Below are 16965 nucleotides of genomic sequence, written 5' to 3' on the forward strand. Positions count from 1 at the left end.
AAGAGTGTTTTCTCCACAGTGCTCCACCTTCACTTTCTAATCTCCTGGTAACAGAAAGTGTGATGTAGAAAAAGCTTGTCCTGCTCCATTTTTCATAGAGGAGAGTCTCTGGAGCCTCCGTGGCACTTTGAGATGAGCAGAGCAGAACAAGATGAGAGAGCAGGGACAACAACAAAAAATACAGCGAGATGATTTTCTTACTCTTTCTACATTTATACAAATCTGCCACAACATAACATGAGAAAATAAAGATTTGCGCTTTTTCTTATCCAAATGTGTGTATCTGAGTCTCCTCCCCAAACAAAACATATTCCCTAAAATAGCACTGATTAAATTTAATATCTAAATGACAACATATCTTCATTATAAATAAGTATTATTTAACATGCACTGCAATTTTCAAAAGACACTTTTGTAGTTACTCAGAAATGTTGCCATTTTCTGTTTCTTACTTTAATAAAGAGAGTCAACACACCCCCGTACTTCAGCATCATGGAACGGTCTACCTTCCATCAATTAATAATCAGCTCTTTCATTTTTAATTAAACTCACTATCTTTAAAGCACAACCCTTCACACACCACCATCACTGTAACCATGCACACACACACGAACAATACAATGTCCCCCTCCTTCAGCGAATGTTCGGTGTTGTTGTTCGGTGCATGTGGGCCTACAAATACACACATACACGGAAACACACAAGGGCACGCTGTGAAACTCTGTTAACTGCTGACAGGAAGGAAAAAAAGAGAGTTATATCCGCTCTGATTCCTTCACACACATCAATCCCACTCAGTGAGAGCAATGAGACAAGAAACGGAAACAGATGAGAGTCTTTCTGTTATTTACCCTCTATACAGCTGCATACACACACACACACACACACACACACACACACACACACACACACACAACCACAAACACACATACTTGATATAAATTGAAAGACATACATTTTGCTGATTTCCAGGGTGTTTCCAACAGTAGCTCCATCTGCAGTGAAACCATTCAGAGATAGCAGGCATTTCTATCACATCTTACCCAAAGATACTATGATGCTAATTTATTGTCATGATTATCATCTTCTGTTCAACACATCATAGTGATCATGTTGGAGCCTTTAGTCACTGCAGTGTTTTCTAAAATATGAATGTTGTTTCTGAGATGTTTGTTGCCCTAGAAAAATCTGTGCAAATATTAGTGATATTTTTAGATCTCAGTCTAATTGTGTGTCTCTTATGACAGACACTAGGGACAATCTTTCCTTTTTTCTTAAGAAGAAAAAAGAAGCTGCAGAGATTATAATGCAGCATTTGACTATATACTGAAATGAAATGCAAATACAATTCTTTTCCAGTTTCTAGTGGCAATTTCTAGTACCATATAGACATGTATAGAGGGTCATGATTATAATAATCAGTTATGAATCTGTGAGTAAAACAACATTTTTTGTGATTCATTCATTTCATCTTGGTGGCTCTGAGTTGTATTCATGATAACACAGATGAACATTTGCATTTTGAAAATCAAACACCATTGTTAAAGGCCCTGTACACCCTAACAGATATTCTCACTTATTCTGGCTGATTTGACTGTTGCTCAGATTAAGGTTAGTGGACTAATGCTGGAAATGACATTTGACTTTGTAAACAGAATTTATAGTAGTGGTACATTTCCTGCCCTATGAGGTAGTTACAACAAAGTTAAAGGTCGAGTATGTAAGATTTAGGGAGATCCAGCAGTGAGGACTGCAGATTACAACCAGGTAAAACCTATGGTTAGAATTCCTTCAGTGTCCAGTGTCATTGTTCAGGAGGTTTTTACAGGGAGTGGAATTACTCACAGATATCTCCTCCTCAAAACAAACTGATTTAGCGATTTGAACCGGATTGAAACTTGTAAAAACGCTGAATAAAACAGTATCAAATTAGATTAGTGTTTCTGCTACACTGCTAGGCATGTTGCAAATAGGCAGCTCTTGCTAATTTATACTAATTTTTTTCTCTCATAATTTAAGATGCAGACATTCAGGAGATTTTTTACCAAAACTGAAGGTCTCTCTCTCTCCAAAACAAACAGACCTGGTGACTAAAACTGGTAAAAATACTGAATGAATCAATTCCATGTTTTAAAAAAAAAATCTGTGTTTTTTCAACACGAGTATCTCAGAGGGGCTGCAAAGTACGGTGGCTGATGCAAAAATGTGAAAATGCGAATGGACCTATTTAGAGCCAGTGCTGAATGAAAACAATGCAAGCTAATTAAATCCCTCAGATAAGTATATATGACTGAACGTATTGTGTGTGTGAGCTGATATTGAAAGAAGTGAACAGGATGAACTACAGTGATGCACACCAGAGGAGACACTGTTTTAGAACAGAGTCCAGCAGGCACCCACACTGTGTCAAGTATTATTACTGTAAGTGATACATGAAATAAAGTCTTTTGTCACACAACCTATTAACCCATAATCTCACAAGCGTGGGTGGAGAAGCAAAATTTACATATGTTGTTCTGTGTGTTTGGTATAAACAGAAGGCCAAAAAGGGGGCTGTAGATTTTTTAATTTTTTTTTTACAAGGAGTAGCAACTATAACAGTGAGACACTCATGCGCACACATATACTGTACAAAGGGTATTAAAGAAGCCTGTCCAACCCTAAGTTAAGCTGTGAGATGTCACTCAGCATTACAGTCAGTAACACTTCTCTCTTATCAGTTTTTATTCCCTTTTTTTGCTGTGCTTTCATTTTACAGTAATGCTTCTTTCAGTTCTGCTGTTTGCTCCACAGTCCCTCAACCTCCTTCTGGCCTTATTATTATGTCATCAGATCCTTTTCAAGATGTAGTTTAAGGACAAATGCTGAGTGATTGAGATGCAAAACCATACAGCTGAAACCTGTGCCATTAAGGGCACATAGGTGGAAACACGGGAAGTTGTTTCACACGTTACTGAATAAACAACAGACGCTGTAAACGGTAATTTGTATTCCATCTCTGTTCCACAGAGGATTGTTTCTGAACAATGCATGTGTGAATGTGAGCTCTCTTTGACATGATGGGTTTGTTAGAAACCCCCCTATCTCCTCCACACACTGGCAGTCCATGCAAGCCAAGTGTGTTTCCCGCTCTGTCACTCTGTTGGGGTGCCAGTGAGTTCGAGTCTATCTAATTGCAGAAAAATGTTTCATGAATTTCCAGGCTCTGATGTTATTCCAGGTTGCTGTTCCCTCTACACAGACTGAGTGACAGTGAGGTTGCTGTTCCCATAAACTTGTATAGCTCTATAGTGAAAACATGCCTAGCATCTTTACTTAAAAGTCCAGTGTGTAGGATTCAGGGATATATATAATGGCAGAAAGGGAATATAATATTATAAATATGTTTTCTTTAGTGTATGGTCACCTGAAAACGAGGATCGTGGAGTTCAGTGTTTATATCTATATAGGGAGTGACTCATTGTTGCCAGAGATTACCAAATTACCCCGCCATGTTTCTACAGTAACCCGCAGTGGGCAAACCAAACACTGGCTCTAGATTGGGCCATTCATGTTTTCACATTCCCACATCGGCCACCGTAGTTTGAAGCTCCTTTTAACACAATGAGAGTGATTTTTTAATGCAAAACTGCTTTATTCCGTGCTTTTACCAGTTTAAAGCCTCTTAAATCAAGCAAAGTACGCATACACATTACGCTGATTACGAGACAAATATTTGGCACAACTGGAAGATAACAATTTTATCACCAGTTTCAGTGGCCGAGACACTTTGATGCAACATGTTTCTTCTGAAGGATGCAATCTGAGTGTGTTTTACACACAAATTCTCATTCTTCATTTAGTTTGTTAACTAAAAAAAAGGATTACTTGAGAAACTGCAAGAAACAGTAAGAATTGTGTGGTGAGGAGTGACATGCAGAGAAGGTGGAAGAGTGGAGGTAGTGCTCTGGCAAACAGGTAAAGCAAATAAGTGATAACAGTCTGACATCTGACAGTTGTCCTTCAGTAAAAAAAACCCATTTCAATAATGTATGTAATGCTATATTATTTCCCATGTCTTGTTATGGGCAAACATACTCAAATATTTAGATACATGCAGGTGAACTGTCATCTTGGCATTAATTATCACAGCAACTAGAAAAGTCTCCAAGGTGAGCCAGGCAAAGACTAAATGCAGATACACACTAGCGCTTATAAAAGCAGCTGCAGTTGATGTCTATTGTGTAACATTGCCCTCAAGTGGACAAATCATGTAACTGCTAAATGCTGCTGCCAGAGAAAGGCATCATTTCCGCAATCGAGTAGCACATAAAAAGTAATCATCACCATAAAAGTAGGGTTTGTCACACACCTAAACATTCAGGAGCAGGTACATCGGATTTAAAACACACATGCCAATAAACTGTCGTGATATCATCATTAAAAACATCACCATCACATTTGTTGACTACTCAAGATGTTCAGAAACATGAATGGATTAATATCACAGTCTCCGCGGATAATTTAAATTCAGACCATTTCTATTATTTAGTTATTTTTTGCTTTTTTGAGGGTTCAGTTGATCCTTTATAATATTCACCATAGGTTCTTTCTTCAGATTTACTCAGAGCACAATGCTGACAAACATTCATGTCGTTTTTGGTACTCGAATTTTAAATGTTGTCTGTGAGATTAATGTTGACAGTGATTATTAATTATTTTATAAAATTAATTGTGGATTTGTTTCTCTATTTTTACGCTACATGCACCTGAACTTTGTCTTCTGCAATACACATATTTGATGATGCAGGAGGTCTGTCTTGGCGTTATTTGTCTTTCCTCTCCTTCTTTTGCTGCCCTCTCCACAGCACACCGGTGTGAGGATTAACAGATTATAATCTCAGCTCTGCCTCATGCGTCTCCACCACGCCGATCGTTTGCGGCTCTGACGTCAGCGCGTACTCAAATCGCAGCGTCGTGGTCGTGCCTGCCCTTCACATCCGTCCACATCCTCTGAGGCTCTGCTCCCAAGCGCAGCACAACGATGGCCCTGCTCAAGTCAAACAAGGTGATCTACTGTCTGGGGAACATCTCCCCGGCCCTGGGAGTGCTCTCCACCCGCAACAGGTAAACAACAACAACACTCTCAAAACTAAACACGTTTAGACACAATTGTCTTTGATAAGCTAAATTAGCCGTTACAATAGTTTGTACAGCTAGCTTAAGCAGCCGATCAACCGTTACTTTACGGCTAAGGTTAACGGTTCTGTCAGCCATCAGATTTATGCTGAAGCTCGCCTGCTTTGTGATTACTCAGTCCATATTTGCAGGCTAGCCAACAGGGGTCAAATGATTTCAATAGGCCCGATGTGCTGGCTCAGGTTAGCTTCGGTGCTAGCTAACGTTAACATACAGCGGTTTTGTTTTCATGTTTATAAACGTTACAGAATCCGGTTTTATGACCTGATAACCTCATAGGTCAGCATATGTTGTGCCAGACATCCTCTCTGATTAGCACTGACTTGACCTCAGAGGGTGACTCGGTGCTGCTATCAGTGAAGCTCGCTAACGTTACTGATGAAAGTCACGTTGGCGTGTCGGCGGCACTTGTTCCCGTTAAAGAAGTCGCCGGTGTAAAGGTGAAAATAAAGCCAGCTAGATTCGGATCGTAATTTAAACTTTTCTAGAGCAATATGTCATATGAGGTGGCTGCTATTTCGCTTTGTTTTGGTACCAAAGGAAACTTTCTTAATGATTTACACGATCGCTTCAGCTGTCAAATCCCACATGCAGTTTGAGCTAAGCGACTTGTCGTAGTTGAAGAAGTCGTGCCATTTGATTGGCTGCCGTGTCCCGCCTTTGATCATTGATTGGCTGTTCTGGTCCGCCTTCGGTCGCTGATTGGCTAATTGTTAGCGGCGACGCTTAGATAGTCACCGATGTCCTTTCAGGGTCTACTTGGAGGGCAAACTCGTTTATGACTGCCGCCGCGCCTGTATATGCACAAAATTTCACATGTGATTACTGCAAATGTAGACACGTTGATCGGGCGTTTTGTCTGAGTCTTTTGTTCAGCCTCTGCTTCTTTCTTCGCAGGTGTAACTGTCGGTTTCGTTAGCGAGCTGGTGCTATCGTATTCCTGTCTGTGGGTGTATTTCAGAGTTTCTAGTTCACATCCTGACGGCTCATATTCATGCACATTGATCTGGTTTCAAAGAATAATTAAATGACAGTAGGGTTTTCCCAATCTACTTCTAACCAGACATTTTATTTAATGTTAGTTAGCAGTATCAAAAGCAGTCACCATCCTGCACTGTAACTTGGCAAAAAGGCCTTTGGTCTATTGATCACTGATAACTTGTCAGTCACTGTGACGTTTATGTAAACTCTGACGTTCAGCCGTTCAAAGGTTTTCTGTGCTGTTGCCAGAATGACAATGCTAAAACTCAAATACTCTAAGATACAGAAAGATTCTCAATTTTGTTTGTGTTGAAGTACAACTAAACAGTAAAATATCTGCACCCTCTTCTGTTTGCATTTTGCACAGAAATGCTCCTCATTTTCTTACCTTATTTGTGTCTTTACATAAACTTACATGCTACATATAGTCTTTGTCAAATCACCTCAGAGTTTGCTGCTTACTATTTTTTATTGCACTGGTGCAATGAAAGGACTTCTTAAATTTCAAAAATCAAAAGCATAGCTGTGATAACAGCATGTACAACAGCATACTACAGCATACCACATACTACAAAATACAAGCAAAGCAATACCTAACTTTTATAATTTTTTTCATAGAACAAATATAAAATTCCTGACCCATTCCCCTACCTCCCTAATCCCAGTGCATTCCAACCTAAAGAGAAAAGGAAATCTATTATTATTATTATCATTGTTATTATTGTTAATATTAAGAATAATAATAACAACAAAACAAAAACAAAAAAAACAAAAAAAATACCTCTTTGACACAGTGTGAACGTTTAAGGCTTCACAAAGGCTGAACCAAGCACATACCTTTTTCCCAAAACAGGTCACACTACTTAATTTTTCATGCAATAAAAATGTTGCCAGTAAACTGTTGTCATTTAGTACATAATAAACAAGTGTGATGTATTCTTTTATTGGCAGGGCTTTGGAGACACTTGCCCTTTGCAAAGTGTTCAGTTCTAAATTTAGCTGCAAAGTTTAGAGGCTTCACAAAGTACAGAGAAACCTGAGACAATATGGGCAGCCAAAGGTTGCATCAGGCAACAACCCTCATGTTTAAAGCAGATCTGTGACACTATGTATTTAATTGCATGAAGTGCAAAAGGTGACAGTGATAAGATGAGTATTATATTAAAAGCAATCCATGATATCATAGTAGCCAGATATCATATAGACAGTAGCAAAGCAATCAACAATGCACCGATTTAATCAGCCGTCAACATACAAATAATGTCTAGTATTCTACCAGAGTTTAGTATGGTTGGTTACTTTTTTTCTGCAATTTGCAATAAAATTTCACACTTGTATTCTTGTGATGTAAGTTTTATTTACTTTGTACTTGTATTCTTTTCTTTCATCTTACATATTGGAATTCTGCAGTCCACTATAACTGATAATTGACCTTTATTATGAGTGTGAGTCGCATGCTATTTGACAGTGAAAATGCATAGCTTTACCAGAGTAAGCGCTAAGCTAATTAACATCAGTAGTCCCTGAGCAGGAAGCAGAGAATACCCTCTCTGTTACTATGAAGAAGTAGAAATGCTGGCAGTGATAGTAAATGCATTCATCTTTGCTTTGTTAGTGTTAAAATCCTTGACACGTTTTTTTTTATTTTTCACTGCAGAACACACATCATGCACAGATGACTCAGCTTGTTTTTGCCTTGATGCCACACAGAGAGATGCTACCTGAAACATCTGTATTAATGTTCTATATTTTAAATTTTGATTGTTTTTGCCTAACATATCTACTTTCCACTTCCACATGTTTCAGTTGCTCTAGAGACCCTTTATAAATTTATTTTTATAATGATAGATGCTTTATAGACATGGAGTGATGAAGGGCGTGTGGTCCTGTTCAGGGTTTTCAGGTTGGAATTGTCACCTACAAAGGTGTGTGTGTATATTAAGTTAAAAAGACACATTGAAAAATATTAATCCCAATTTAAACTGGAGTGGTCAATGTTAGTTTCTATAGATCCTGGTGTGTGTATGCATACTTTCATGCACTTTATTCTGGCATGTTGTACATAGCAAGTCCAAAGTGGATCTAATACACTGACAGAGTCTGCACCACTATCATGTGCATAATAAGCTGCAGTCTGTCACTCTGAGGTCAGGAAGTAAGAGAGCATTAGCTTATTACATTTGGTATGCAGCTTACATTTCCTGTCTTTACAGCTGGTTTATTTTCTCCTATGCCTTTTACTCAGTTTTATGTTTGTGCAGCCGGTGTAACATTTTTGCTCATAAAAGGGATGTTTCTGTTTTCACAGCAGAGTCATCTCCAAAATTATAGATACTTAAAGACTGTTCAAAGACAAGGTTATAACATAACATTGGGGCCTTAAAAGTGATTAGTCTTCAGTATGTGAGTATATATACAATATGAATAAAACTAATAAAAGTATAGGGAAATGAACAAGCCACAGTCCAACTAAATGAAGTTTTTGCAAATATTGCCAAAAGCACAAAGAAAGCTAAGAAAATACTCGCAGGGGAACTTAGTGGCTGTTAATCATGTTGGGAATACTCACTTGGTGAACAAGGGAGTTTGTGTTGTAGATCCGCATTAACTGTTACCCCTGTTTTTGGACTCTGGACCCTCTGAATGGATTGCAATGTTTGTTTCGTGAAACATTCATGCATCTCTACGTCGGTGTGGTATCCTCAGGTCACATGAGGAGTTAAGCCTGAGCATTAGGTCCACGGCATGTTACAGGAGCAAGGCTAACATGTCCGACACATTAGTGTGCCTGGTGTCACCTAAGGCCATGAAAACTTAAGAGGCTGATCATTTCGTGACCTTGTGAAGATGCATTAGTGTTTCTGTTCATGAGGAAGTAGTTATTGTACTGTGTCTTTTCAATGTTTTCCATATCTTCCACATCACTATTCATCTGATTTGGTGTCTTTGCAGCTCATGGTGGGGTGGAGTGCAGATGGGTCCCCCCGATCCCATCCTGGGGGTGACCGAAGCTTACAAGAGAGACACCAACCCCAAGAAGATGAACCTGGGAGTCGGAGCCTACAGGGATGACCAGGGCAAACCCTTTGTGCTCAGCTGTGTCCGCAAGGTAAAACTGTCACCAATCCTTCCAGTGAATCCACCAGTGTTATGTTTCCCTTATGTCTCACACTCACACACACACACACACACACACACAGGGATTTTATTTTCTCCATGCATCAGGTAACAACCCTCATGTTTAAAGCAGAAAGTAAATCAATCTAATGTTTTATAATAATGAACTCAAAGAGAGCCGCTGGTCTCCTCTATAAAGGGACCTGAGTGGTTTACATTTTCACTGTCTGTTTGAAGGGTTAAAGGTTATTTTTGGTCAGGGTCTGTCTAATCGGGCATTCCTGCTTTGTCATAGTGAGCTCAGCTTCTGTACCCCCTTGGAACATCACTTCTGAGTATTTTAGCATTTAGTGTGCTTTGGGGTGAATCACACATTAATAACTTGGAGAATTTCTGCCTTGTCACAATGAGACAGCGTGTATGCATTTGATTCGTGTCAAAATGTTAACTAAAGCCTAGATGTTTCATGTACAAAGCAGAGAATACCAGTCGAGGAAATCGCTCTAGTTTTTGTTTCATACCTTTTGATTTTTTCACTTTCCTTCTAGGCAGAGGCTATTATTTCAGCCAAACAGCTGGATAAGGAGTACCTCCCCATCGGTGGTTTGGGGGAGTTTACCAAGTCCTGCGCCCAACTTGCTCTTGGTGCTGATAACGAGGTCTTGAAAAGCGGCAGGGTAAGTCTGGGTGTTAAAACTCCAACCTAAATGATGTTGAAATTAATTCTGACGATTTTAAGTCCAAATCAATGCAGCAGTTCTCTTCTACCAACAGAACATCACTGTCCAGACCATCTCCGGAACTGGATCTCTGCGCATCGGAGCCAACTTTTTGGTGAGGTCCTCTTGCATTGGTCACCTAGACCAAACAAAAATGTAGGTCACAGTGGTTATCTTACTATTTTTTTGCTTTGCCACAGTCTCGGTTCCATGGAGGTCCACGTGACGTGTACCTGCCCAAACCCTCCTGGGGAAACCACACACCCATCTTCAGAGATTCTGGCATGCAGCTCAAAGCATACAGATACTACGACCCGTCCACCTGCGGCTTTGACTTCAAAGGAGCTCTCGATGACATCTCTGTAAGACTGTAGTGTGGGGTGTCAAGGGATATTTGTAAAGCAATATTTTGAAACCCTATTTTCCAATAATCGGCCCCATAGAGTGGTCTGATGGCATGGCCCTGAGGGAATTTTTTTTTTTTAAGGTTCGGTTTTGCATCTTTTCATGCGCTCTGAAATCTTAAGTCTATTCAAAACAGTCACAGAGTATTATGTTCTGTTTCTTTTTTCTGTATAATTTTGGTTCAGATTCAGTTACATTTGGAATTGGGGTGTTGACAATTCTAAATTGGGTTGTGAGGGTTTTCAATAATAATTTTCAGATTTATTTATTTTTTCATATGTGTATTTTTGCTTAAATTGTATTTATGTAATCACAACCTTGAAGAACTTGATGTTTTTACCCCTAGTTTTGTTTATAACCAAAATATTATGAGAGGAGGTGGCTTAAATATTTTGGCTTGGTTAGAGTCAGTTATGTATTCAGTATTATGTCAGGTAATCAGTGCTGCAGTGAAAACACTGACAGGAGATTCTGTATTCTAATTCGACTAAACAAACATTTTTTTATGTCACAGAAAATCCCAGAGCAGAGTGTGATCATGTTGCATGCTTGTGCCCACAACCCCACTGGTGTAGACCCCAGACCTGAGCAGTGGAAGGAGATTTCTGAAATTGTGAAGGTGAGTGTGTGTTCTTGCAGTTAAGCACTGTGAGATGTCTGCATTTACATTTTGATGGCATGTCAGTACACATTTTCTTTTACCTCAAAATCTGAAGATCTTTGACAGTTCAAAAGCCACATAAGCACTGTACTCGATCTCGCCGTTAGCACTTGAATTTTTATTAACAGGTTGTCTCTGTCTGCGTTTCTCCCCTTTGTCACCCCCCTTTCTTTTTCACTATATAGAAAAAGAAGTTGCTTGTGTTTTTCGACATGGCCTATCAGGGCTTTGCAAGTGGAGACATTGATCGTGATGCCTGGGCTGTTCGCTACTTCATTGAGCAGGGTCACAACATCCTGCTGTCCCAGTCCTTCGCCAAAAACATGGGGCTCTACGGTCAGTCTGAATTCACTTCTTGATTAAATATTAACAAAAATGACACACAGGTAACACAGCAGGTTGTTTGTGAGGATACAAAGACTCAGTTAAAATAAGTTGATTTAGAATATTATCAGAAAAAATGTATACACTCTCTGCACATATGTTGAAGCTGTAGATTAATTTATGGAAACCAGGATGACTAAGTGCATGAATGAATGTGACATAGTGACCGATAATGTGAACTGTAGTTTGTGTTTTACCACCACCAAGTGGTGAAGAGTACTCAGTGAAACATCATTTATTCAAATAAGAATCCAGAGCGCCAGATATAATGACATTATAATGTGAGACAAATTAGTAAGAACTATTAGCTAGATTCACAATGAGTCTCATTCAGATGAAAAATCCAGTTTCGAGAACTAAAATCTGACTAAAGGAAATGATAAAAGTAACATGTTTCACATTTTACAAACACTTGTCTTATTTGTCTTGCTATTCTGTTACTGTCAACCTTATTTCTGATGTTCTAAAATGCACTGAACTAGCTGCAAATTTACAGTAATATTTAAATGTATTTTATGGATGTAGTATGCTCTTGATCATTATATTGCTGTTTAAGTTAAGCCCTAAGACAACTAAGACTGCCTTTTACCCTTCATTGATTACTGAACTCATCTGAGGAGGTTAAATCAGCAATTTTAGCCAATTAACACAATTTTCCAGTTTCACAGAGATGATGCTGCCAGACTAACATTCAATGTGCATGTTGGTGATAACAGGTGAGCGTGTGGGAGGCTTCACTGTGGTGTGTAACGACGCAGAAGAGGCAAAGAGGGTGGAGTCTCAACTTAAGATCCTCATCAGACCCATTTATTCCAACCCACCGATGAACGGAGCCAGAATTGCAGCAACCATCCTCAACACACCAGATCTGCGCTCACTGTGGTATGTGCTCATAGATACACACGTTTTACCTGAACTGAGTGTGTACTTTGGATATTTCTAAAAACACAACAGGTTCAGGTATCCATCTTCCACTTGTTTCAGAATGTATTTATTGATCTGTTTGACCTGGCTGTGATTCCTCCCAGGCTGGAGGAGGTCCACGGCATGGCTAACCGCATCATTAAGATGAGAGAGCAGCTGGTGGCTGGTCTGAAAAAGGAGGGCTCCAGCCACAACTGGCAGCACGTCATCGATCAGATCGGGATGTTCTGCTTCACAGGCCTCAAACCCGAACAGGTAATCACACACGCAGTTATGCCTTTGATAGTTTACAACAGAGAACAAAAGAAAAATATTTTTTATAATTGAAATGTACTTTCTCAAATAATGCATTACAACAATAACTATCTCAGCAAAATCATATTAAAGGAATAGTTTGACAGCGACAGGAAATGCACTTGTACATTTTCTGGCACAGAGGGTGGATTCTGCAGTCACGTTCATTAGATAAATGTAGCGCAACAGCCAGGAGCAGCGACCAGTAACTTTGTGGATACTCTGAGTTAACTGGCAACAGCTCAGAGACGAGAAATAGTCCAACACATAATCTCCTGTAAAACAACAACTGGTCAGTTTCACACCCTAGCTTTTGTATGAGATAAATGAGATATAATCTTTAAATAAATGAGCCTTAGCAGTGATGGAAGGGATGCCAGAAAGCAATTATTCGGATTTACAAATATGTCCGACATTTCCTTTTAAGATGATACAAATTGCATTGAGAAATATAATTTGCAGCCCATAAATGCGTATTTAAATTGAAGAAAAAAAATCCCCAGCTTTGTTCTTTAAAGTTAAATTTAGAACAGCAGTCTGGCTCATGGTATTAGTTTTGTACTTTGAAACTTTAATGTCAATGTAAGCACTTGCTCTGGTATTAGATAAAATATCCATCTATAGAGGGATTTCACACATTTCTCTTGCATGATCATAAACCAGCATTTGTATTTGTCCCCCATAGCTGTTCTAATATAGTCTCAATATAAACTGTAAATCAGTTTTTAAAGTGTTTTTGTAATGGTACACAGTACTGTTAATCTGTCACATGTTTGTCGTGGAGTTTAATTTGTTCTTACTTGGATCAGCTCTTGTGACAATGGCAAATCTCATTTCTCTGTAGTGAGTAAAATTAAATACCTGATTATTTGTCTTTTCTCTATCACCTGCACCCCTCACACACAGTGAATATATGCAAACAAAGTGGAAGTCGTTAAAGGGACCACTGATTAAACTGAAATAATTGTTTTTGACAAATGACATATTGATCAAAGGGCCGGCAAAGCTGCGTGCTGGAATCACATTACTTTCCTTCAGTTAGTATTTGACAAGAGCATGACGTCAGATATTTTGAAAACAGTCAACACTTCTTTTCTCACAAGCTATTTCCCACAGGTCCTGAAGACTGCAGTACTTGAGCCACTCTTAAAAAATGTGTATACTAATTTCAGGCCCATATCAACATCTTCTTATTGAGTAAAATCATTGAAAAGGCTGTTTTCAAACAGCTGAACAACATCTTGGTCCAAAACAGTTAATCGGATGCTTTCCGGTCAGGATTTCGACACTGTAGCACACAAACTGCTGTTGTTAAGGTCTTGTCTGACATCACCCTGAGACAGTGGAAAAGTTTTATAACTCCGTTGACACGATGGTTGGGTTTGACTCGCATTGTGTTAAATGTGTTTGAATCCAGTCTGACAGGGACTGCTTTTGTGGATCAATAATTACATCTGAGTGTACAAAAATGGCCTGGAGGTCCCTAAGGCTCCATGCTGTCTTTTGTTTAACCTCTACATGCTCCCACTAGGGCAGATTATGAAAAACAAGAAAATATCATTCCAAAATTATATATAAGGCCTTTTGACAAATCAAGATTTATAAAATCACGTTAATGCTTTCATTTTCAGCAGGCTCAACGACTGTAACAGTCTCTTCCAGGTCTCGTTAACAAAGCGATCAGACAGCTACAGATGAGATGCACTGAGAGAACAAAGCTGAGTGGAAATGTTTGTTCAGTTACTATTGTGGATTTTGAGATGTGAATGTTCGTTTATTTTTTCCTGCAGGTTGAGCGCCTCACAAAGGAGTTTTCAGTGTACATGACCAAGGATGGCAGAATTTCCATGGCAGGCGTGACCTCTGGGAACGTGGGCTACCTGGCACAAGGGATCCATGCAGTCACCAAGTAGAGTGTGTCCTGCTGGGAGAGCTTCGAAATCAAAGCAGCAGTGTCGAAGAGCAGCTTCATGCATCACCTATACTCTGTCTGCTCCATTCCACCTGTTAGAAAGAGCTCAGTGTTTAGTTAGACATTTTCTCGATTGGATTTCATCATAAGTTCAACTTGGAACAGTTGCTGCTGTCAAACGGTTTAGTCTCCGGTTACCTTTTTTACATTTCACTAAACTGCTCCCCTGCTAAATTGTCAAATACATGGTTTTTCACACTACTGATGGATCATCTTTGCTTATTTATTATATGAAATCAACTGTTGGCTGTGCATTAGTGTCCCTTAAATGTGTGCTGTTGATCTGTTGTAAACCCACTCACTCACAGGCACTCGTGTCCGGGTAATGTTAGACTGTGCATTGGCTTCCTGTACGAGCTGAGATCATTGCTGCAATGTGAAAGCCTGTACAAAGTCTGAGTCCTTTTCTTTCTTCTTAATCCTAATGGTGGAGTTGTAGCACTTTATAAGTTGTAAGGCACTGTTTGAGTTTCAAGATTAGGCCAGCATCCTGTTTTAAAGCGATCAATGCACTATCAGGCTAATCTGTGGCTGTTTATCTGAACCAATCAATCATACAATAATTTCATACAATTATCTCTGTTGGAATTTGCCTAGCTATATCCATTGTATTCAGTACTTTTCCATTGGAATTTGTGAAGCATTTTTGGGTTTCACTTCAGTTGCTGGAAGGGCAGCAGTCTCTCAGTCAGTCCATTTTTAACCCCTGATACAAACAAGCACACAAGCCAAACACAATTAAACCTTGTAAAGAAATGTGACTAATACTTAGTATTACTCTGTTTTTCTCCCCATATTTCACCATAGCCCCAAAATTGAATGCCCCATTTTATGAATTTTAATTTAATCATGGAGTCTCTGTATCTGATGCAAGTACAGACATCTCTCTGTGTGGTTAACACAGATGAGCTGGATCAAGTGTTCGGGTGAATCTGAAGAAATAATGCACATGCTGCTCATTTACTCAGATGGTCATTCACGTCATTGTGTACTGTTTATGTACAGTGTATGAATCTGTTCATCAAACAATAAACAAACAACATCTAGAAATGTGGTGTTTTCCCCCATGCTACTCAAATCTCTGGCACTTTGCCTCCATGTTTTGCATTCTGTTATAAAATAATGGATCATTGGGCATGTACCTCATTGAACAAACAATAAATCATTATAGATTAATGTTTTTTTCCACTGTCTTTTTTTAAGTTTCTTTCCCTCCTAAAGTTATTACTTAATGTTAATGCTTGATGCTGTATAAAAGTTTTAAATACATATTTAAGTTACATCATAACTGGTTTACATTAGTATAAATAAGATCTCATTAAACTCATCTGAAGACAAACACTAACTATAGTGATTAAATTTTGTAACTGATAATTGTGTTCCTACTGTTTATTACTGACTAAAGGTCTTAGCAACAGTATGTTTTCTTCTCAGTGCATCTACACTATAGATGCAAATAAGAGACGAAGTATTTAAATTCAAACTCCAATAAATTCATAGACTTTAAATATTTTCCTTTAAAAACCATGTAGGCTATCTACATTTATTTTATTTTTTTTCTGAATTTGCCTCTTTGAAATTTAAGTACAATTTCTTGATATGCATTTTCAAAAGCTGAATCTGAATACATTATTTTTCATGTTCTTGAATTTAGATCCAAAAATTCCACAATGCACAATGCACCAATAATGGCATGGCATTGGGTCGTTATTTATCAGACATTTCGGTAATTGCATCAAATGTTAAAACCTTAAGATACTTTGTATCCATATGTTTTCATTTTTTTTAAACATAAAATAAATAATGTATTTACCAAAGGTGTGGCTTCAAGTCACATGACCTGGACTCAAGTCAGACTTGAGTCACACATTTATTCGAATTGAATAAGATTTGCATCTTGACTTGGACTTCATAATCAGTGACTCATGATGTCACTTAGGCTTGAGCCTTTTGACTTGAAAATACTTGAAACCTTCCCCCCAGCCCAAAGAGTAAAAAGTGTGAAAGTGTGCCACACATCAATTAATCTCCCGAATCAGCTAACATTAACACCATTCATTTCTAACAAGTTGAGGCTTAATTCTCCAGATCCATTTTGTTTTAACCAATCTGACAGCATCCAATCAAGCTGCAGGAGAGAACCATTAAGAACTAACCTGAATGCCAGCGTGAAAAAAATGACACTAAAGATAATTAGTTTGAGTATTAAAACACAATGCTGTGGTCAAGAAAAAATCTAATTGCTGTATGCAAAACACACATGTCAAAAACAAACAAATCACTTTTTTTAAAAAGCATTAAAATTTTTGTAAATTTACTATATTATTATT

The 16965-nt window shown here is 38.5% G+C and overlaps 1 protein-coding gene across 1 annotated transcript; it reads left to right on the plus strand.

The window, feature by feature from the left end:
* The first annotated feature begins 4944 nt into the window (after positions 1-4944).
* LOC121956984 (aspartate aminotransferase, mitochondrial) lies at positions 4945-15811 on the plus strand. The gene is made up of 10 exons (XM_042505485.2): positions 4945-5106; positions 9112-9268; positions 9825-9953; positions 10051-10110; positions 10196-10357; positions 10915-11019; positions 11247-11397; positions 12162-12327; positions 12474-12624; positions 14454-15811. Exons 1-10 carry the CDS (start codon positions 5024-5026, stop codon positions 14574-14576), a joined length of 1287 nt encoding a protein of 428 aa, XP_042361419.1. The 5' UTR covers positions 4945-5023; the 3' UTR covers positions 14577-15811.
* Positions 15812-16965: the final 1154 nt, after the last annotated feature.

This window comes from Plectropomus leopardus, chromosome 1, assembly GCF_026936395.1.
Source record: "Plectropomus leopardus strain MGB_pleo_1.0 chromosome 1, ASM2693639v1, whole genome shotgun sequence".
NCBI lineage: Eukaryota > Metazoa > Chordata > Actinopteri > Perciformes > Serranidae > Plectropomus > Plectropomus leopardus.

Excerpts from the sequence above, each read along its gene's own strand:
- LOC121956984 (XM_042505485.2), top strand. The coding sequence starts at position 5,024 with ATGGCCCTGCTCAAGTCAAACAAGGTGATCTACTGTCTGGGGAACATC. Across the intron at positions 10,111-10,195 it reads GCATCGGAGCCAACTTTTTG|TCTCGGTTCCATGGAGGTCC; the intron begins GTGAGGTCCTCT and ends GCTTTGCCACAG. Across the intron at positions 11,398-12,161 it reads CAAAAACATGGGGCTCTACG|GTGAGCGTGTGGGAGGCTTC; the intron begins GTCAGTCTGAAT and ends TGGTGATAACAG.